The 24,756-nt window shown below is 35.9% G+C and overlaps 1 protein-coding gene across 1 annotated transcript in view; it reads right to left on the bottom strand.

The window, feature by feature from the left end:
- The window catches only part of E(bx) (nucleosome-remodeling factor subunit NURF301 E(bx)), a 693,176-nt gene that overhangs the window by 245,348 nt on the left and 423,072 nt on the right, over window positions 1-24,756 (bottom strand). Inside the window, exons 16-17 of the mRNA XM_090382976.1 lie at window positions 22,138-22,252; window positions 2,141-2,523 (exon numbers count right to left, since the gene is read on the bottom strand). Of these exons, the coding sequence (XP_090239102.1) occupies window positions 2,141-2,523; window positions 22,138-22,252 (498 nt within the window). The remainder of the gene's footprint in view (window positions 1-2,140; window positions 2,524-22,137; window positions 22,253-24,756) is intronic.

The raw sequence follows: 24,756 nt of genomic DNA, 5'->3' as shown, positions 1-24,756 counted from the left end.
GCTAGTTTCCAAGCTCTGAGGTCCACACATTCAAAGTCTGTCCTGATATAGGTGCTCTTTTGCTGATCTCACCAATGAGATGCCTGACTTTGGATCTTTTCAAGAAGCTTACATTCTTTTTTTTTTTTATTTTTTAGGTGCAGTTTCCATACTTGAACACAGATTCCAAATGTGGTCAAGCTCCAGCCTGTGGGCCAACTCTGCCCTGCGCATGTTCATAATCTGCTCATTTTCAAACATACATATATATATATATATATATATATTTTTTTTTTTGAATTAATGGAATTTCTGACATAAATTTAGAAAATACACTGCACATTGCTTTGACAAATATCGATCCAGATATTGATTCCCTGATAAAAATAAACAGTATCAAATCTCTTATTAAATTTTATAAAAATAAAATATTGCAATTTTTATTACTATAATAGTATTTTTGTAATTTGATCTTAATTTGTACAGTGGGGCCTCGCCTTACGATGACATCGACATCTGATATTCTCAGGAATCAATATACCTTCCATACAATCGCCAATTTTAAGGACCGATGATATTTGCAGGTACCGATGGCTTTCCGATATGGCTGGAACGATACATGGGTGAAAATTTTCAGACACATGGTGCACGGAACATCATTTGTACGATTGTCCTCAACCAATTAGTGTCTTTTTTTTTATTGTTCAACGTGTGTCGTGCGGAACATCACTCGTACGATTGTTTCAGATCTATGACAATCCAGCATAGATCTGAAACTTAAAGCTCCAACAACCAATGGCAGTGCTGTGTGCTTTGAAGACTTTAAAGTCAGCAGAGGCTGGTTCGAGCACTTGAAAAAAAAAAAAAGGGCGAATATCAAAAATGTTGAAAGGCATGGGGAAGCATCTAGTACTGATAAAAAAGCATCTGAGACCTTTAAAATTGAATTCCAAGAGTTTGTTGATAAAGAGGGTATCTTTCCCAGCAGGTTTTTAATATTGACGAAACCGGTCTCTTCTGGAAGCAAATGCCCAGGAGGACGTACATCACTAAAGATGAGGTTAGTTTACCTGAGCAAAGATAGACTCACTCTCCTGTTGGGTGTCAATGCCTCTTGAGATTTTAAGTTGAAGCCTTTGCTTGTGTATTACTCTAGTATCCCCAGAGTATTTAAACAACAAAAGGTCTACAAAGGCATGCTGGGAGTGCTTCGCTGCAGTAATAAGAAGGCATGGGTTACAAGATATGTTTTCAATGAATGGGAGCTTGAAGTTTTCTGTCCTTCAATGAAGAGTTATCTTGAGAAAAATAAGCTTCCTGTGAAGGCACTGTTCCTGCTGGATAAAGTGCCAGGCCATGATCCCAAAACCAAATATAATTCCCCAAAGAAACCTAGTCTCTTTGGGATATTATATTTGTTCTTACCAGGCTTTAATCCAGTTTGCAACTGTTAAGGCTCCAGTAAAGGTGCTATAAAATATTGCTGACCAATAAAACATTTTATTGTTGTGTAATAAGAATTAATCTAAGTAATTATAATTAACCTTGAAAGTCCAAGTTTTCCTGTACAATAGTTAATTACATTTTAAGAGATCTTATTTTTGCCTTATGCAAAGCAGAGCCATTACCATTTCAGTCCTTTCTGTGTGTTTCCTCAATTTAACAGCCTTATCTCTGTGCCATCAGTAAAGAATAATTATTTCTAACATTTATGAACTGAGTTTTCCATTGAAGAGTGTACTATTTAGGGATATAGAGATTAATTTCTGTGATTTACTTTCTTTTGATATTCAGTTAGGTATTCCACTTCTGTGATTTACTTTCTTTTGATATTCAGTTAGGTATTCCACTGCTCAGAGTGCAATAACATAAGGGTCCATGGATGAAATTCTGTTTTATATCTTTAATTCCATTTTTATTTTATTCATTTCACTTTATTTTACAGATTATTACAGTCTTCAAATGCATTTAGCCAAAGAAGAGTCTATTTGCAGGAGCTTTCCAAAATCCGTCAAAATTAGGACTGCATTACAGTCTTCAAATGCATTTAGCCAAAGAAGAGCCTATTTGCAGGAGCTTTCCAAAATCCGTCAAAATTAGGACTGCAGTGTAGAAAATAAATAAATAAATAAATAATAATAATAATAATAAACCAACTTACTTTTAGTTGTGCTGCAGCTTGCCCTTGAGAAACAAGTTGAATGGTTCCTGGTGTCATACCAGTTACAGTGGGAACTGAAATAGCAACAGGAGCAGTTGCTGCAGACACTGCTGTTCCTGTTGTAGCAATACTACCAATTGAAGCAGCTGATGATGTTGCCAGAGATAGGGATGGACGTAACGTTGCTAACTGTATAGTAGGCTGAACTTGTGGTTGAATTTGTGGCTGACCAGAAGGCTGGGACTGAACTTGAGGCTGACATGGTGACTGAACTTGCTGCATTGTCTGGTCCTGAGATGGTGTCTGTTGAACTGTACTTGTTTGAACTGTAGGTAATGTTAACAGCTGTAGTCTGCCATCTGGAAGACGGATCAACTGTTGACCTAAAAAATTAAATAAAAAAATCATGAAATAAATAACATAATGAAAATTCTACCTGCAATGCAAATGGTGTCAACAGAAGTATAAAGATAAAAATAGTAAAAATGCAAATGAGCATACAAGAAGGTTGGTTGGGTAAGTCCTGCACAAAGCTTGTAAGACAAAAACCTGTGCCTGTATATATATGTATATGAGTGAAATAATAATAAAGGATTGTCAGTTGGACATCTAACCAGAAGGGAGAGTAGGGTCCTGAAGGTACCTGTTAGAGTCAGAGAATATAATTATGGGATCGAGTCTGTAAAAGTTGATGGGAATGGCCAGGACAAAGACTTCTACAGGACAAAAGCAGCACAAAATTTAATACATGACATGAAAGCAGCGATATTTATGTATCACTGCTTTCATTTCACATTGACAATTAATATACTGACAATTAATTCACACTGAAAGTACATTTAAATTTGCTAAGTAAATCTAAAGAAAACCAGATGTTAGAAAGTAAAAAAGCTTTTAATATTTTCAGAGTAATTGCCCTGAGAATCTACATCAAAGCTTTGCAAAGTGGGAATTGCAGTATGTCCCAAAGGGCATTAGTAAATTTTTATATCATCTGATTTCCTTTCACTGCATATATTGACGTAATTGTTTGATTAAAATATAATTTAATCCCACTGATTTTACAGATTTTGGATTTAAGAGACTAAAAAATTTTTAATGGCACCAGTTTATTTTGAGTGCTCATGAGGCAGAGAAAACTGGGAGCTTGTGAGTCACGGCAGCCAACAGCAAGCATTCCAGTCTGTTTATGGAGTTAACAATATGCTTTGCTATCATATTGTTAATTACTCGCCTGCACCTTGTTTCTTTATTATAATCAATCATCAACCCCAATGGTCCCCTAGGAAAGTGGTAAAAATGAAAAGAGAAAGCATGCACATCTGAGTGTTACAAAGAAATTAAAGCTATTAGAGAAATCAGACTGTGATGTGTTTCCCATGCTTGTGAGGAACACTGCAAAAAAAAAAAAAAAAAAAAAAACCCCAGATATCATAAAAAGCAATGCTAAGCTTAAGGGGTTCTTAACAAGCCTGACTCCTCTACTTACAGTCATGGTAAATTATCTTCTACTAAACTATGTATCAACCAATAAAGTCAAGGTAAATAAATGCTTGTATTTTTATTATTAACTCTATTTCAGTGTTTTTCTAATGCATCCATTATAGTAGCTGCTTAAATTATGTGATTTAATTTAATTATTACGGTCTCAAAAAAAAAATTTCAATTTAACAGACATTAGACACCAATTGTTTCCTGTTTTCCTTCTTCCCAAGTTCGTTCTCCCCACTCCACAGGAAGTATTTTGATCTTTTTTTCTACAGGAAACTTAATGTTCGGTAGGTTCAGCGGTACCTTCCTTCCTTTCTTCTCACTGTCGAATATTGAAGTTTTTATATGTATATATTTTATTTTATCCATTTCACTTAATTTAATGTTATATTTTTCCAAAAATTATCCATTCTGCCAGTTCCAATTTGATTAATTTTTCATTAGAAGGTGCTGAATGGGTGATTATTAAAGTGGTTCCCCCTATGCTTTCTTCCTGCCACTACTAGGTCAATATTTGATTTGTTAGTGGTTTGCATAGCATAGGAGTTCAGCCCTGCAATCCAACTCTTCGGAGATTTAGAGGCTATTGAACTGTTATGTCCCTTGGTTGTTGTTTTGGACACTGCGTGTGTGATCCCTGGTGAGATTGGGATCCAGCAGATGACAGCTTCCTTTATTCCATCATAAATTTTAAGTGTTCTCAGTTATTCATCTTTAGGCATTTAGTCCACAAATCTTCTCAGCAATGATTCCAAAGTCAGGTCATCTCAGTTAGTGATTCCAAAAATCATTTCTTTCTATTTCAATTTTAACGCAGTACAGAGTTATGTGAGTAGAAGAGCACTTTGATGATTAGATAAGATTCATCTTTTGGCATTTAGTTCACAAATCCATTGTTGGAACACCCATAGTGCTTGTTGTTCCAGATCTCCAGGCCAGCCTGAAATCTTGAAAACATGAGAAAAACAAATGAGCAAGATAGAACATCATTATTATATACTTGTTTTACCAATTAGCAGGTATCAGTCACACCTTTCCCCAAATTTAAATAAAATTTAATGACAATGCCCCGAAAACAATACAATAGCTCTAACATGTGTGCAAATGACTTATGATGGGGCATCTGCTCATGCAGAGGGAAAGAATCATGTAGGCCAGGTTCCATAGCATGTTGAAAATAGACCGCAAATCAAAAGCATCAAATAAAAAAGAATGTGAATGAAATATTCTAGCTTTCAATGCATTTTTAGCATTATGCCTATTTGTTATACAGAAGTATAAGACATAATCTTATACCTTCCCAATCCCCTAAATTATCTACACTAAATCTAAAAGGGCTTTCTCCTATGCTATGCAAACCCCTATTTCCTTTCTCTAGATGTTCACCTGTCCAAAAATCAACTCAGTTACTACTAATATAGTTCTTTATTAATATAACTCACTATCTCTCTGTTACACACACACACACACACACACACACACACACACACACACACACACACACACACACACACACACACACCCCTGCTTGCATGGCAGTAACAAGTGCATGGTTATCACATCTGCTTTTTCTAGACGGAGCTGTTTTTGATCTGAATTATGCTTATCTTTCCAGGTGCTTATTATGACCAAGCTCGGCAAATGGCAATATAATTATTAAATAAATTTTAAGAAAATGTTGTTTTAAACAGTCAATGTTTATATGACATCTAATTTGAGAGATGATGTTTACAGCCAAGATCAGCAAAAACTAATGTGAAAGTAATGTCATAGAGTTTTCTGTATTGCTAACAGTACTTACACAAAACTATGCCATTTGTTCTGATTGGATTGATTATATAACCCACAATGAGTGATTATATAAATAAATATGAGGCAGATATGAAGTTTTCTGAGCAGTGCAGACAGTGTGCAAGAGTAGCTCATGGTATCTTCTCAATGATATACAGGAATTTTTCTAGCGGACATAAAGAGGTGATTATCCCCTATTATAAGGCAATAGTCAGGCCACACCTTGAGTACTGTATACAGGTCTGAAGGCCTCATTTTAGGAAGGATGTAGAGCTGCTGGAGAGAGTGCAGAGAAGGGCAACAAGATTAGTGAATGGAACAAAGGGTTGCCATTGTTGTTGTTGTTTTGGTTTTTAGGAGCATTAGCAACTAAGACCATATTGCTCCGGGATATGCGGTGGTCATTCCCTGACCTTTCCGCATCCTCCGTATTTGGTGGTGACAGGCTTGAACCCCGGTCTAATCAAGAAGCGTGTGTAACGCACTGCTGCTCCTTCCCACCTGGCTATGGAGGCACCACACAAAGGGTTGCTCTTATGAAGAAAGGCTTGAGTTTTGCAAATTACAGTCTGGAGACTAGGCACCTACGAGGTGATCTGATTGAGGTGTATAAAGCCTTGAATGGTTTGAGCATGCTCATTGCTGATGGGATTCTTCCTCTTGCTCAGAATAATTACCTGAGAAGGCATAAATTCAAATTGAGGAAAGACATTTGTAGGATAGATGTGCAGAAGTTTGCCTTTAGCCAGCGTGTGGTTGATTGCTGGAACAAACTTCCATCTGTTGTAGAAGTTGATAGCTTAAATAGATTCAAGGCAGAACTAAACAAATATTTGGAGCGAGTGGATGGGTGAAATTAAATAATTTTTTTTTTTTTGGCTGATGCTATATAAGCTCACTTTCTTGCTTCATGTGCCTTTACTAATGCTAATGTTAAATAAGTGAATAATAAGTTCAGGACAAATAGATAAGTGAAGATAACTGACAACAATTCTCTTCACATTTACTTTCGCAATCTTTTGTTTTTCTTGTTTCCTTTCTTTTAAGAAACCAATATCCATTTGTTCCAGGAAAAATGACTGGAAGAAGCACTGATAGCAATATTAATTATTGCTATCAGTGCACCTAGCACCACAGATTGAGTAATGATCCTTCTCATGACCTGTAAAAGTACCTATCAATGGACCATCAGTTTGGAGGATGAAAAATTTTTAGAACTGCAATCTACTCATTTGAATAAAATGCACCTTTCTAACCAACTTATTTGTGTCCCCCCCACAGCACAAGTGCAAATTTCCAGTTCAGACAATTCTATTATGCACATAAGTGATGGTCAAGTACATTTTCCTGATTATTCCCGTAAAATTACACTTATCTTTTCCTACAAATATATATATATAAACTTTAAGAAATTTATTATAGTTACACACAGAGCGTACAAATAAAGAAGAAATATATAAGCTCATATATTTCTTCTTTATTTGTACGCTCTGTGTGTAACTATAATAAATTTCTTAATGAATCCAGAGCGCGTAGGCCTGTTTCGTTATATATAAACTTTATTATTTATTTTATGTTTCATGTGCTATAAAGGAATAAACTTTTAATTTTCATATTGGTACTGTAGATATGTGTCATTAATGCTATTGGAATAGTTATCAATTAAACATAATAGTATGCATATTGTTTTACTTAGGGCATGATCCTATTTATTTTTGTATTCGTGTTTGCTGTGCATTTAGAACATGGATGGAAGGTATTTCAGGCATTAAGGCTAATGGTGCTAACTAGCAATTTGGTGTGCTAGCAGTGGCTTAGTTCTTTAGCTATAAAATCATACAAATCCTAATTTTACTAGTTAAATACTAAATTTATATGATTTTATTACTAAAGCTATGTTGAAAAACAATAAAATAAAAAATAAAACAAAAGAGCAATTTGAACAGGATTATAAAATGGTTAGAGAGGAAATGGAAAATTAAATTCGTCCACTTGGCTATCTCTTCGCTACTTCATGGACAGATAGCCATATGAAATGTATGTCTAACAGTTTTACTATTATTAATTACCTATTTTTACTTTTGGTATATCCAATTAATTTTGATAATATTTGACTGAAAGTTAAATATATTTTATGTTTGGTACTTACAACAAATTGGGATTAGAACCCAAAGCACCTGAATCTCCAAAAAAAAAAAAAAACCCCATTCTGGATGGCGGTTGCTATAGAAGAGACCGCATATCAGTCTGTGGCTTAATTTAAAGGTTGCAAGGGACCATTTCACCTGGCAGCAGCCATAATTATTTTATCTAATTCTAGGATTTCACAATTCTACATTAATGTTGGCTGAATGACAAATTCAGATATTAACAGATCATTCTGATATTAACTAATAAATTTGTAAATGTTAATGCAAAGTCATTTTTGATAAGATTAGTATTAAAGGTAGATACAGAGAGGAATAAAAATAAGTTATAATGTAATATTAATACTAAATTATAATGTTATCCACCGGGCAAGACTGGTATAACCTTTCTACATAATAACAGTCAATGTATGCCTAGTGGGATAACTATTTACATCCTCCCACAATAGTGATTTTTCTAGTCCTGTGGTGCATTGGAATCAATTTTGACTATTTGGAAAAATCTATAATTAACTACACCGAATCAAATAGCAGGGTGAAACAGGTATGTGTATATTTGTGATATGATTTTGTTTATGTCAAATAATATTCCAGAAAAATATGCTGGAAAATAAAATTCTTAAACGATTGAGGAAAAAATTTGTGGAAAAATTTATAAATGATAAAAGGGGAGGAAAGTGGGCGGAATAATCCAAAATGCGGCTACATTGGCCTGAATAGTTGCATTCATATGGAAGATGATGAATTTAACGGGCATATTATTTGCAACTAAATTTGCTTTTAACTTTACTAATGCACTTAGCATATTTTCCAGGGTATTTACAAATGCATATTATTCTGTTGGTTTGGGTTCTAATTACATTGCCATGTATTTGTCTCCCTAAATTTGTTTCCCAGTTAGTAAGTTTAATAGCTTGAAATTTGAAGTAGTCTCATTTGTCATAGTGCAGGGTGTAAATTTTATTTTCTTTAATTATGATTTCACTATCAAGGTATATGGCCTGGAGATGGCTATTTGGATTGGTGCATTCAATAGTCAAGTCTATGGAAAATGTTTCCAATGCTATATTATCGAATATAGCATTGGAATATAGATTGTACATAGATTGTACTCGATAACCAAAACGTAATCAATGTATTTAAAGAATTTAATATTGTCTTTCATTTTATACTCTAGCAGTGCAAGTAGAAGTTGACAAGGGAGCAGAGGAAACTTACACCCATTGCCAAACCTCTACTTTGTAGGTAGATGCTATTGCCCATTAGTAAGTAACTGTTAAGCACACATAAAGAAATCGGATTTAGCCAGTATCGTTTACTGCAATCTAAAATTTCCTGAAATTCTTCATAATAGTACATTCGTAATTTTTAAAAATTATTGTGTGAAATACTAGATAATAAATTTTTGAAATCGCAGGTCCTCACAATATCAACTTTGTTGATATTGTGTTTATCGTATTCTATAAAGTTTCTGTTGTCAGAAATAAATTTAGTACTGGTTAGATTGGTGATAATTAAATTGAGTTTAGCCTCCAGTTTTTTACTTGGGTTTTTAACGTAACTATTTCTATATGAGGCAAAAAATTTACTACCTATTGGGACTTTGTGGAATTTTGGAATCCAGTAAACGAACAGAAATCTTGAATTAACAATTTTTAATTTAATTTTTTTATGTAGTGCCATTAGTCTTTTTTTTGTAATGGTACTAGAGGTGGAGTTGGAAATTTTATGCATTGCTGTTGTTCAATTCCTTTTTCAGTATGTCTGAGTAAACTTTTTTGTAATTTATAATGAACTTGTTCCCCAGGTACGTACCTGGCCATACACATGGTGCAACAGGAAATGTGATTCATCAGACCAGATGACCTTCTTCCAATCATTCAAGGTCCAGTTTTGATGCTCACGTGCCCATTGACACCGGTTTGTTTTAGTCCCACGGTGTGCATCCAGCAGCCATCACTTTCCCAGGTAAACGATGCATATGGTACCTGGCCATCCACATGGTGCAACAGGAAACGTGATTCATCAGACCAGACGACCTTCTTCCAATCACTCAAGGTCCAGTTTCGATGCTCACGTGCCCACTGTAGGCTCTGCCGCCGGTGAACTGTGGTTATCATGGGCACGTGGAGCAGCCTGCGGCTATGCAGCCCCATTTTCAGCAGGGTTTTATGTACTGTGTTGTGACACATTACATTACTCCTGTCACCAGCATTCCAATTACTGGCTAGTTGCACCAGTCATCTTTCTGTTGCCGCGTACCATCCGGGAGAGCTTTCACTCACCTCGAGCCGTGGTCGTCCAACACCCACCGGCGCTTCGTGGTTCCCTCCTCCTCAGACCACTTTGGTAGGTACTAACCATGGCTGACCATGAGCACCCCACCAGCTGTGGTGTTTCAAATATATGCTCTGACCCAGTCATCTGGCCATTACAATTTGGCCTTTGTCAAACTCACTTAAGTCGGCTGCCTTTCCCATCTGAAGAACAAGAGTAACACTGATTAACTGAGCTCAGTACCAGGTGTTTTTATACCTGCACACAGGCCGTAGTTCATCTGCAGTTGCTTCGATTTGCATAACGACTCACTGGTCATAATGTTTTCGCTTATCGATGTATATGCAAAGTGTAGTAATCCATTCTAATGGATCATTGTATGTAATTTAGATTAGTAGGGGTGTTAGGTCTGAATTTCATTTCTTTTTTCATAACTTCTCTTAATGTATCATCCTCAACTATTTTGGCAGGATGGTGTACATGCGATGCACAATCTTGGCCTGGTAGTTCTTTTCTTTGTAAAATCGGTCATAGTCTACACCGGTGTTCAAAGAAAGTGCATCACCCTTTAAAATTGTAATTGTTGTCCGAATAACGTAAGTATATGGCAATATTCCTTACAGATTGCATCAGCTGTTACTTTCAGCTATATAAGCATTCTCTGCAAGAATTGCAGTCATTCCTTGCTTGTGTCAGGATGGCGAGTTATGTGCAGTTGATGCCACGAAGAAAGAGTACTATTGTTGCTTTAAGTGAGGAAGGATGTTCTTCCCGTCATATTGCTTATAGAGTGTCTTGTAATCAGTCGATAGAGTAGATTTCTGTCAAAGCTCAAGAATACTGGTTCTGCTGATAGGAAAAACAGGAACCTAATGCAAACAAGTCTTTATGCCAAAACAGGACCGCATTTTGAAGCACCTATGCCTTAAGAATCGTAAAGCTTCTTTGTCTGAGCTGAAAAGAGAATGGTAAGAACATACAGGAGTGGTAACAAGTGCAGTAACAGTCAGAAGATTCCCTTCAAACAAAAATGGACTTTTTGCCCGTCATCCTAAGAAGAAGCCCCTCTCACACAAAAAACGAAAAAGGCCCGATTAATTTGGCGTAAGGATTATGTCAAATGGACCCTGAGCAGTGGAATTCAATTATTTTCTCGAATGAGAAGTAATTCAACCTGCATGGCTCTGATGGGAGACAAATGATTCACCGTAGACGTGTTGAAGAATACCATCGAGACTGTATGGTGTCTACAGCGAAATTCCCTACCAGCCAAATGATATGGGGGTGCATTTCGTATTGCGGAGTAGGTCACCTGCTGGCCTGACGTAACTCAGTGGTCAGGAGCGAGAGCGCATAGCACACGTTCCTTGAGTGGACCGGGGTTCAAGCCCGTGCTACTAAATACGATAAATATTTCTAATAACGATTTATTGTAAACTCTACTGACTTGGTTGTCGTGCCGGAGTATAAACAAAAAATTTAAAAGGTTCCGTAAATACCAATGGATACCTGCCTATATTGGAAGGCAAATTGCTGCCAACCATTAGAGACCATTTCAACCTGCCAAGTAACTGCATCTTTCAGGACAACTCTGCTCCTTATCATCAGGCAAAAAGTAAGTAGGCACTTCTGTAATTACTTTAGCTTCATTTCTGCATTAGAGGTTCGACAGTAACATGTTTACATTTGTTACAGGTGAAAAAATTGTTGGAAGAACCTTTTTTTTTTTCAATTGAAAAACAGCCCTGACCTGACCTGAATCCTATAGAGAACTGTTGCATTGTGTGGAATTTGCAGTTGCCACAAAGACCCTTCGTGAACTTCAGGAAGTCATAGTTCGTAGTTCCAAACACGAATTATCAGTTGATTATCTTCAGAAATCGATCTTGTCAATGTCTGGATGGCGTGCTGCTGTAATCAGGGCCAGAGGCGATTCAACTAGATATTAGTTTGACCTGGTGAACTTTTCATTTTGTTTTCCATTTAAAATGATAAACTGAAGCAAAAAAAGGGCTTCTGAAAATATTTCAGCCATTACCAAAACTGTTTTATAAAGGTTGCAAATGCTCATTTTGGAATATTTTGAGAGCACCTGTCAAATATTACTTAGCTTTGCCTTAATTATTAATAAATATCTTTTGTTTATATTTCTATTTGTAATGCTAGTCATTAATGTAACATACCATCGTGAAAAAAGGGTTAGACATGTGAAATTCCTAGGTGATGCACTTTATTTTAACACCAGTGTATGCCAGGGTAAGGAACATACCTACAGTATTGGAAGGGAACATCCGGTCTACAGATTTTATCCTCTTCCTGGGTGGCTGCATTGTTGTTTGGCTATGTCGATGGGGTCTGCTGGAAGTTGGGTGGTGAAAGACTATCTCAGCTATGCTACGTGCTTATGATGTGGCTCTATAAATCTATGATATGGCTTTATATATATGGATTCTTTGCAGAAACAAGGGAATTCAATCTTTTTAAGGTCTGCTACTATGTTTTTGTAATTGCACATTGCCAATCCAATGGGCCATAACACACCTAAGTCTAATCTTTATGTTAATATTGTCAACAGTCAAATATTTTGTGATTTTATAAATAACATCTTTTAGACTGACATTGTGAAATATGCAATTCTGATATTTTATTATACATTGTTCATTTTCGCTATTTTTTTGGCTTGTGTATCCTATTTTAAATTTAATTATGTCTCCTATAGTGTGCTTTAGATGCAAACTTTTGAATGGGTATTGTATTGTAGGTATTTGGTTTGCTGTGTTTTAGCTCTATTTCTTCAAATAGAGTGTTATAAATAAATTTAATGTTAACAGGATTGTTATCCCATTTGGTGACTATTTCAAAGTCAATAAGGATTTTTGGACTGGCTGTGCTGTAACCGCTGTATCCTTGTCTAACTTTAGTAAATTTATGGCTTTTTTTTAGTAAGTTGAAATACTGTATAATTGCATTGCTTGGTGCCATTGTAGGTGAAGTTCCTGCCATTAAACCTATTGTTTAGTCCATAAGGATAAAATGATTTATAGTGTAATATGAAGTCTTCCATGATTTCCCTTTTCACATTGTTGTCTTCTATAGTTAGTATAGCTATAGATATACTACTGAACTTGTGTTTTTGAAAGTGCTTTTGTTTGATCTCATTGGTATATTTATATTTATCTGAAACTTTTGCTGTATTACTGTTGGGTCTTTCCCCAAATTTTTAATCTGTGTAAGTTTAATCTTAAATGTAGTCCCATGCTTGTTTGTCCAACATGTTGTATTCCACATTCCTTACAGATATTTATGTATACAGCATTTTGCATATCACAAAAAACTGGGATTTTATAGACGATAGTGTTATGGTTAATGCGCGTGTATGGACATGTTATACATAACTTACTTTGCAATTTCTGAATTTAAACTGGTTCTGCTGGCCAAGACAATTTGACGAAGGTAAAGAAAGCCAACATGAGAACCACGGGAAACTTACCAGGCAAAATTGTTTCTCCCTGCATTCTCGGTAAACAGATGGTATGTGTTATCGATAGTGGCAGTAGAAGTCAATAATGACATATTGATTAGTTTTTTCTCATTATTAAAAGCAGATTATCGGAGTTCATGAGTGTAATGCCTTTGCGGCTGAAATTTACTTACAGGTACACCTTTCAGACTGCCTCAGTCTTAGGGTGTTTATCCTAAGACTGAGGCTTTGTTTTAACATGACAGAAAAATGATGTCTACTGCCACTACCGATAACATGCACCGTCTGTAAGAGTCTTTTTCATATCGGATTAAAACAGTGGGAGGGGAATAAACACACTAAGACTGAGGCAGTCTGGAGGGTGTGCCTGTAAGTAAATTTCAGCAGTGAAGGCGTTACACTCATCAACTCCGATAATCTGCTTTTAATAATGAGAAAAAACCAATCAATACTTTGTTATCAACTTCTACTGCCAATACTGATAAATGCACCATCTGTTAACCGAGAATGCAGGGAGAAACAATTTTGCCTGGTAAGTTTCCCATGGTTCTCATGTTGGCTTTCTTTACCTTAGCTGACAGTTTATATAATCTTCTATATAAGGGAAGATTTTGCTTCTGTTGACACCTTTGGAATTCTTATTAAGGCATTTGTAGGCTGGAGGCATTGAGTAATACCTCAATGCCTCTGGCTATATCATGCTATATCAGGATTTAAGGGGTTCTTGGTGGTTTCATCTAAGTGCAAGGTGCAATTTTTTTCTGTGATACCCATATAGCATGTCAATACTTAACTTTGCACGTCACATGCAACAGGACAAAAAATAAATTTTAACTTGGTAGCACCATACTGGTTTATTAAAAGGTTAGAATTTAAAGCTGAAGGCTTACTAATGTCTTTAATGCTTAATATTTAGATAATTTAATTTAAAGTTAAACTTTTCATATTCTGATTTAATATGTTTCAAATTCAAGTTTATTAATATGTGGTAATCTTAAATAAAATTTAAACTATAATTATGCCTCAGCCTAGCGCAGCAAAGCAAAATGCTCAACACAGTGGGAACACTTTGGTTCAAACTGCTGATGACAGTTCTCTTAATAAAATCAGGATTTTATAATGTGGTCTGCTTATTGCCTCTTACAAAGCTACTTTTATTTGGACATGATATAACCAAAGGGAATGCCTCTGGTTATGTCATGCATTTGTTGTAAAAGTTTTAATGTGTGTTTGTTGTAAAAAGAACGAGGAAATAAAGTGGAAATTCAGCATTCTGATGAGCCTATAGGAGGGTTTGAAGAATAGGGCTGATGCCCTTGAATGAACTGAAATAAGAGACCCATCAAGCATTCAGCTGCCAGACTCAATGCAAAGGTTACAGGCAGCACAACAACATCCTCTCTGATCCCACATGAGGTAACTATTATCAGTGGCTCTATTGTCAGGGAATGGGATATATACATTGTGTAAACAGAATAGGTGGAATAGGACCAGAGTATTCCTGCCAGGGTATATCTGTCCCTGGCAGATATACCCTGTTGTACAGCAACTATCATCTTTTAAAGGCATAAAGGATAACAGGGTTGCACATTGGTACTAATGATATTAAGAGTAAGATATGGGAGGATTTACTTAATACGTACAGGGAAATAGGAAAAGGTTGAGTTGGGATTGCAGTTGAAAGTGCAATTCTGCCCAGACACAAGAGGAAACAGTACATGATGAGAGCCTTTTCAATCAATTTTGGCCCTGAGAGAGAGAGAGAGAGAGAGAGAGAGAGAGAGAGAGAGAGAGAGAGAGAGAGAGAGAGAGAGAGAGAGAGAGAGAGAGAGAGAGAGAGAGATTCGTTTGTAGAATTTTTTCTGAGCTTGATTTGTGCTTTCTAAACACAGTTTTAAAAGGAATGAGATACACTTAAACAGAATGGGTGCAAGAATATTTGCTGATGATAGAGACAGTGTGTGGTGGGTTGAGAAACTGCTAGACAGAGGATATACAAAAACTAACAGATTAACAGCAGCTACAAGCAGAGGTGTCAGTGATTCTTGTACTGCTTCTATTGAGATATACAGCAGTCTGAAAATCAAAGTGTTGGACATTAATACCACTCAGATATAAGGGATGAAGAATTTCAATATGGTGAGTACATTGCATACAGGTAGAATGGGAGGGGCAGATAGAAAAAGAGGAAGTAATACTCTTGGTTATGATGCACACAGAATTCAAGTCATATGATATAGTGGCCAGTGCAATGCTAAGTCTGTATGGTGTGGCATAATTGAGAAAACTAAAATGAGAGGAGTCTGGTGTAGGCCAATTATCTGTGATGAGCATAATGAATGACAGATTCATAGAGTGGGACAATAGATTGTTGACACTTCCTCAATTAAGAACATCAATATAAAAGAACCATTAGGAAACAGTGATCATAATATCTTGATGTAAAACCTAGTTAAAGATACAACAACTGTCATAAGTAAAGGAGAGGGAGTTTGCTTTCATAAAGGTGACTATGGTGGTGTTAGTTTAAATTCTTTCCAGTGGGACCAACTGATGATATTATCAACTGCAAATTCTAAATGGGAGGCATTCAGGGAAGTAATCATAGAAGCTACTAAGATTTTTATACTGACTAAAATGTGCATGGGATGATTATAAATTGGTGGGGAACATGGAACTTTACATCAAGTACAAACAAGTAAGTAAAACACCAGATGGAGATGAGATCTATTCAGTATTATTAAAAGAAACAGCAAAACAGGTAAACAAACTTTTTTGGCCATAATTATGAGAGCATCCTTAAATTCAGGGGAGGTTTGCAGGATCATCTTAACAGGAATGGAATTATATGGAAACCACAGTACAGGTTTGTTGGATAGGGGGGAATCTGTCTGACCAATCTGATTAGCTACTGTGACAAATTAAGAAAGGAACTGGATGCAAACAATAATTTTAACATATTTTGATTCAGTAAAGAAAAACTGCTACACAAATTAGTGCAGTGTGACATTAAGGGGAAGTCCCTGCTATGGATAAAATGATATAATAAAATAAATGGATAGTTTAAATAAATTTAGGGAAGAATTAGACATTATTAGAGGGGATGGACAGATGAGGTGGATAGGTGGTTTTTTTTTTTTTTTTTTTTTGGTGGTTGCATAATGCTCTGCCATGAGATCAATGCACTATGTAGGGAACTTAGTTTGCTCAATGCTATGTACCTCACATAATGCAATACTTTATAAACAATAAAATTCACTTGATAATAACAATTTCTTTGGTTTAACTGGTGTTGTTCATATTTCAAATTCAGAAGTAAATAAATTTTCTGTTTATATTCTGAGATGCCCACATTGGATCAGGGTAGTTTATAAGAGAAAAACTACAAAACCATAATTCAAGATATGTGGATTCAAACATGAATATATAAAATGCAGCTATAAAAAAAGTATATCTGTATGCCCAATTAATAAATTTTTAATTTTACTCTTTCTTATAATATTTAAGAGAACTGTTAAAAAAAATAAAGACAGTTCTAAATGTATCAGTTAATATCTACTTATGGAAGGCTGCTTAATTTAAGCCAAAGCATTCAGGTTGTAATGTTTCTCAAAAACGATTTCCAAAATGTTAACATAATCAGTGATCCCCTTAACATTATGAAAAATGTTAATGTGACTAGCAAAAAGGCTTTGAGTGTTGGAATAAGCATATTGAAGGAAATCTTGTAACTACTAGAGAAACATAAAAATATAAAATAAAAATTTATTAAAAATACAGTGAAAATAAAGTACAACATATACAGAAACTTTACAAAGAATAGAATAAACGAAAACGATAAAAGTAGTAAAAGTGATAAAAACAAATATACAATAAAAAGCTTTTGGAAAATGATGTGTTCCTTTATCAACTTTGAAAGACACCTAGCATGACATAACATTATTATACTTTGCAGAGAGATATATACACATGTGGGATATATACACATGTGTCATATAAAAGCAATACATGTAGTAAAAGTAATAAGACATATATACAATAAGAAGCTTTAAGGACAATGTGCTCCTTTATCAACTTTGAGGACAACTAGCATGACAAAACATCATTATACTTTACAGAGGAACCTATATGTCATGTGCTACAACAGATCAATGCAGCTTGTGAATGGGGAAAAAACAAAAACAACAGAAAGAGAGAGATGGGGGAACAAAATATTAGCCATCAAACTCTGCTGTTTGTTTCGGGATTTATTGGGCACATCGGCAACTATGGCCATAGTGCACCATCAAACTCTGCAGAAGTAGGAACAACACAGATCTGTCACATTATAAGCTTGCCATCTCTCATCATGTTGTAAAATAACCACTTCCATAATAGGGTGTATGAGGACTCCACAATTTCAATTAATATTGGAAGCTGCTACAGTTATATGGAGCCATTCTAACCAGGAGTGATGACGAGAATCACGTGTGCAATCCAAAATTTCCACACTGGAATGTGGATTACAATTAACATGCTGCTCACACCAGTAATACTCAGTAACAGTAGAGTGGGCAAAGTTGGCCTGATGACTTATGCTTCGAGAAGTGATCGCAAAATCTTCAATCTGACTCGCCAATATAACCCCACAATCCAGGCATGTGATCCGATAAATGGAATCTAAACAATGCAGCAAGAGAATGACAGATTTAACTCTAGAAACTAATAACTCTAACTTCCTGATGGGCAGCTGCACTCAACCAATAGGTAGCATCGTAAAATCCTAGCAAGCCATGTAGAAATGTCCCAATGGTGAGTAATATAAACAGTGGTAATTAACTCACTATTGCAATCCAAATGGGAAACTGAATTATTCCCACGAAATTGAAATCCATCGAAAATATGAGAGGATGTCGGCATCCTTGGCAGTGGATCATGGTGGGACCATGTTCGACCAAATAATCTCATGCTTATTTAAGTGTATCTCATCCCTTCTACAGGGATGCAAGAAGTGAATGGTGCAAGAATAGTTGCTGATGCTATTGAGACAGTGTTGGAAAACTGCTAGCTTGGGGGATACACGGACTAATGGATTAACAGTAGCCACTGGCAGAAGTGAAAGTGATCCGTGCACTGCTTCTATTGGAATAACCAGCAGCCTGGAAAACAAGGTGCATGGGATTCCAGCGACTGCTGGGAGTCATTGCGGAACAAGTAAATAAATAGGCTGTGTTAGGTTAGCTAAGAATAGGAACAGATGCATGTATGCTTCCGTGTACATCAATGCTAGGAGTTTGGTAAATAAATTTGATGAATTTGAGGTGTTGGTCAAAACATCAAAATCAGATACTGTTAGGATATCAGAGACAGGATGTCACACAGATATAAGGAATGCAGAACTGGGATTTGGGAAGTACAATGTGTACAGGAAGGATGGACAGGATAGGAAGGGAGACAGGGTTATGCCATTAGTAAAGAAATATATAAAATCTAAGGATATACAGTCAGTCGACATGGCTGGACAGTGCATGTAGAGTCGAGTTTGATGTGACATAAGCACTGGGAAAGCCAAATTGAGAGTAGGAGTGTGTTATAGGCCTAATGACTCTGATGAGTATAATAAACAGCTGTACAGAGAAACAGAGTGGGCCAGTAAATCAGAGTGTCTTATAATGGGGGATTTTAATTTCCCAGATATTAACTGGAATTTGTGCGTTGGTCACTCGCACACTAGCAAGGCTTTTGTGGATTTATTGGATGATTGTTTTCTACAGCAGCATGTTCGGGAGGCAACTAGAGGGCATAATACAATTGATCTGATTATCAGTAATGATTGTTCATGCATTAAGAATGTCGGGTTTACTCAAAGAGGTAACTACCATCAGGGGTAAAGGGAAGGGTTTTTGCTTTCGTAAAGGTGACTACGGTGGTCTGAGACAGTATTTAAATTCTACACAGTGGGACCAACTGATGATGTTACCAACCACAAATTCAAAATGGGAAGCACTCAAAGAATTAATCTTGGAAGCTACTAGGCTTTTCATACCAACTAAGAAATATCGTTCAAGGTTCAGGCCTAAATGAATGTCAGGTGAACGTGTGGCAGAAAAGAAAAATGCATGGGATACATATAAATTAACAGGTGACACAGAAGCCTATGATAGATATAAGCTGGTCTGTCACAAAGGAGGTTAGACAGGCAAAGGCAGATTACAAGAAAGCTTTGGCAAAGGACGCAAAGAAAAACAGCAAAGAGTTCATTACTTATGTAAACTCCAGGAGGAAGGGGATGAATCAGATTGGTCCATTTGATATAGCTGATTCAACTGTTAATGATCCTGCTCAGGTAGCTAACAAACTAAATTGAGTATTTTGCATCTACATTCACAAATGAGAAGTTATTCAGAGAGGGGAATGCGAGAAGTGAATTAAATTTCAGTAATGAGCTAGATGATTTTGTAATAACCGAGAGCAAACTGGAGGAGAAATTGTTGAAGATAAACATAAGAAAGGCACTTGGGGTGGATGGGATCTATCCAGTTTTATTAAAGGAGGCAGCCAAGGAAGTAAGCAAACCCTTAGCCATAATTATGAGAGCTTCCTTCATTTGCACACCTTCCTTGGACTCAGAGGAGGACCCCCATGGACCTCCCCTGAGTCCAAGGAAGGTGTGCAAATCTATCACCAATTCGCAAGGGGGGGGGTCAAAAGGTGACAATTGGAGGTGTGCAAATCTATCACCAATTCATAAACGGGGTTCACAAAAGATGACAAAAGATGTAACTATAGACCTGTCAGTTTAACTTGTGTTCCGGGGAAAATAATGGAATCACTGGTTAAAGAAGCATTGCAGGATCATATAGACAAGACTGTAGTAATAGTTAAGACACAGCATGGATTTATTATAGGGAGGTATTGTCTGACCAATTTGATTGGATACTATGATGGGGTTCACAAAGGAACTGGATGCAAAGAATAATTTTGATATCATATCATAAATTTTTATATAAGTTTTGCAAATTGCAGTGTCTGGAGACTAGGCACCTGTGAGGTGATCTGATTGAGGTGTATAAAGCCTTGAATGGTTTCAGCATGCTTGTTTTCAGCATGCTGATGGGATTTTTCCACTTGCTCAGAATAATCGCCTGAGAGGGCATAAATTAAAATTGAAGAAAGACAATTGTAGGATAGATGTGCGGAAGTTTGCCTTTAGCCAGCAGGTGGTTGATTGCTGGAACAAACTTCCATCTGTCGCTGTAGAAGTTGATAGCTTAAATAGATTCAAGGCAGAACTAGACAAACACTTGGAGTGAGTGGATGGGTGAAATGAGAAGGGTTTTTTTTTTTTTTTTTTTTTTTGGCTGATGCTATATAAGCTTGCTTTCTTGCATCATGTGCCATTACTAATGCTAATGACAGATTTAACCCTGAAAACTAATAAATACAACTTCCTGAGAGGCAGATGCACATGACCAATATGTAGCATCATAAAATTCTAGCAAGACATGTAGAAATGTCTCAATTGTGGGGAATATAAACAGTGACAATTAACTTACTATTGCAACTCAAATGGGAAACTGAATTATTTCCATGAAATTGAAATCTATCCGAAATATGAGAGGGTGTCTGCATCCTTGGTGGTAGAATCACAGTTGGACCACGTTTGACCAAATAATCTCATGCTCTGCTATGAGATTGTCCTGGTGCATGTAGTGACTTATAATTAGTCTACTGTTCTTGTCACTTTGATTTTCTGTTACCGAGGTCTCCAAATGGGAATCCACATGCTCCACCTCTAGATAGTTATAAGAGGACAAGGAATTGAGATATTGCAGGAACAGGACCTCTGAATTGTGGGGAATTACTTGTGAACACATCATCCATATATCTTCACCAGAGCCTAACTGGCACTGCACTGGCAGATTCAAAAACGTCTTCCGTCAAAGTATATTAGCTACGGGAACACCCATAGCTATACCCTGAATCTGCTGGTACATAGAATCACAAAACATAATTGTGCAACCAGATAAACAAATATTTAAAGCATTACAAATATCATTGTGTGTGTGTGTGTGTGTGTGTGTGTGTGTGTGTGTGTGTGTGTGTGTGTGTGTGTGTGTGTGTGTGTGAGAGAGAGAGACTGATTATTTCAGAATATTTAATACTGTTTATGTTGCCAAACATTAGCATTCGTGTTGTTAATACTTTCAATTTTAAATTTTGGTTGAGGGAGGTATAACTGATTGGTTTGTGTATTGCTTGATTGATTTTGATTTTTGCGGCACAAAAACAGCAAGGCTATATATAGTGCGCCTTGTGTATTGCTTTTGCATACGCAAACCTGAGAATGATGCTTATAACTGGTGAAAATTTCTTAATTTCAGTTCAACTGAGCCCTCTTTTAAAAATTAGTACAGCCGAAGCTCTTTATAGTGACCCAACTTTAACATCCCACATGTTATAATGTTCTATGTGGTTAGTTCCAGCCAATTTCTCATTATCCTAATGCTATTTTATGAACAATCGATATAATGCCCTTCTGATATAACAACCATTTTCTCATTACCGGGGGGGGGGGGGGTCATTATATAGAGCTTCAACTGTACTGTGTTGCCTTTTCTTTTCTTTTCTCTTCTTTGGGTACGGCTGGCTAACAGAAACCTTAGTTAATAGTAGAAGAATGAATAATAAAGATAATGAATTTGCTATTTTTAAGGAAGAATGCAATTTATTTACATGATTACATGAATTCTAGCCATTGGCAGAACACAAGCCTTAATTCTCTCACTGCTGTCTTAAAGAAATCATGAATTAATATATTGTATAATTACCTGGCAAAAGACCTCTAACTTGAAGTTGACCATTTGGACCTTGGATAATTTGTATCTGTGTGCGTATTGGAGAACTTTGAGTTGGTTGTGCTTGAACTACAGCAGGTCTAAGAGCCTTAAAAAAATAATAAAAATATTATTCATATATAAATATTTACATATACAGGATGTGGCCTGGCAAACTAGTGGGTTTTATTTTGCAGTATCACAATTTACATAAATTTACACAATTTTGTGAAAAAATTTTATTTAAGAGTATAAATAATGTAGTTTTAGTTCTTAAAAACTAAGACAGGTAAATGTGCTCACTCATCTTTCTCATTTTTGCTGAAAATTTTCCAAGTCACGACAAGTTTTCATTTCCACAAGAAAACTCATTTACAGTGAGGATGGAAGACCTTTGAGACCATACAATGTTAACAAATCTTGAAATATGATTGGGAAACAGGTTATATAAGATTGCATAGCAAATAAGCAAGAGCTGCTGTTCTGTCTTGTTGAAAATAGATAGTGCTGCGATTTGTTCTAGTCTTGAAATTTATTTTATAAAAATATTTGTAATGAATGAATGTATCATCCTGTAAATTCAGTGTCCTCCTTAAAAAAAATAAAAGTAGAGAGAGCCCACTGATTCTGAATGTGGTAACCTTCAGACTGTGCAATGGTGTTTATTTATTTTTTTTCCCCATGCAATTCTCTAGGCTTTCTTTTCGAACTGCATGAAAATAGTAAAGTCATCTGAAGGAGAGAATTTTTCATTATTGCCCTTCGAATATCAGATTGAATGATGAAAATTTATTATATTGTGGTATGGAAAATTTTCAGCATAGATTAGAGAGCAGCATTACTAATGAGGGGGGGACACATTTATCCAACTTAGTTTTTAACAAATAAATCTGCATTATTTATACTGTTAAATAAAAACCACTAGTTTGTAGTGCCACACCCCGTATAAATAAAAAAATTAAACTAGCAGAACTTTCCATTTGTTTAAAATATGAAATTAACGAAGTCTGCAAAAGGATAAAGAATACAGATTGCTCATTCCAGATAATCTCTCATGTAGAAATACTAGCATCATGAGCTTGCCATAGTACTGCACCACAAATAAATGGCAATTCCCTAACATGACGAGTATTGCTATTTATTTGTAATGTAATACAGCAGTCGATAGTTATATACACCTTTCAGGCAAGTGGGCAGGCATCTTATTAGTGTCCACCCAACAACCAAATTCTGATTAAAATCATGATATGTAAAAAATACCAAACAGTAACAATGGAAATTTAAAAAAGAGAGAAAAAAAAAAAAAAAAAAAAAAGGTGAAACAGCTTCAGTTCTCTATTGCAATATTCACAAATAAAACTGTGCTATTGCTCATTGGTAAAAGGGTCTAAGAAAACTAAGTGAATTACAAATAAACTGCATTTTCCTGACAACAGATACTATTATAATGTGGTGCCACCAATGCTTCTCAATCCACTTACTTCATACTGTTCCTAAAAGGTAGTCAAAGCTTAAAGCAGTATCAAGACTATTAGGTTCTGCTTTTTAGCATTACAGTGAACAATGGTTTCAATATGCCTCCTGACAAATTATGGAAAATGATGCAAGAGATTACCTAAATGATATATGTAGATATAAGAAACCAATCACCAAATACAATATAAAATTCAATGGGAACTGATTAAGAAATATTCTGAAATAATAGACCAGTGATGAGGGAAAATTCTTTTGAAAGGCCATCACATTGACAGTATATTATCATATCCCTCTGCCAATGTTTTAAATCAGGAATTACTAAAAACAGTCCAGGCCTGTAAGCAACAAACAAGCATCATCAAGTCTTTGAACAAATGCAAATATGCAAGGTTTTCATATCAACGACCTCTCATCACCTCATAGGAAGAAACACAAATTAGGGGGATTAAGAAGAAAAGAATATATACTGGTTACCTCAACTTGCCTTAGATGTATGGATAAAACTGTTTGGAGATGAGAATATACCTTTGGTGTAGTATCAGATCCCATAAGGTTGGAAATCAATATCTATAATTGCAGATGTGATTCCAGAATATGATCACATAAAAAGGTGTTAGCAGCAGGAGGAAGTGGGGGTATATTTATTTTTATTATTTTTAAATATAGCTGTTCACTTTATTTTGTTTAAGTCATACTGGTCTGAGCAGGACCAGATATAACAGTGGGTCTTAGTGAGGTGGGGGGGGGAAACAGTGGCAGTAGATGAATATTTCTGTGCCACACTCTTGCTTAGTTTCAGGATTTACTTCTGTGCAAGAATGACTGCAATTCATATTTTTACTTTAAATGTTTTGGCATATTAATTCACTGAGTGCCAAGGCAAGGTATATGTGCTTTTCCAAGCAACATGTCGATCAAGTGAACTCACTAAAAGGGCGCTCTGGTCACGGAAGAGAACAGTCGGGGGATTTTTGGCTGCTGTAAACGGATAAGTATTTTTACCGTTTTATTCCTTGTTAATTAACATAATACATTGTGTTTTACAGAGATATTAAATAGGTTTAGCAGTGTTCATTAGCTTCTTATTTTGAATTTAACTAGAGATTTTCGGGAGTTACGACTCCTGGTGTTGGCGCC

Source organism: Mastigoproctus giganteus, chromosome 10, assembly GCF_048544385.1.
Source record: "Mastigoproctus giganteus isolate SK-2022 chromosome 10, ASM4854438v1, whole genome shotgun sequence".
NCBI lineage: Eukaryota > Metazoa > Arthropoda > Arachnida > Uropygi > Thelyphonidae > Mastigoproctus > Mastigoproctus giganteus.
Note: the sequence above shows the minus strand (reverse complement) of the source record. Positions and strands in the feature narration are given on the sequence as shown.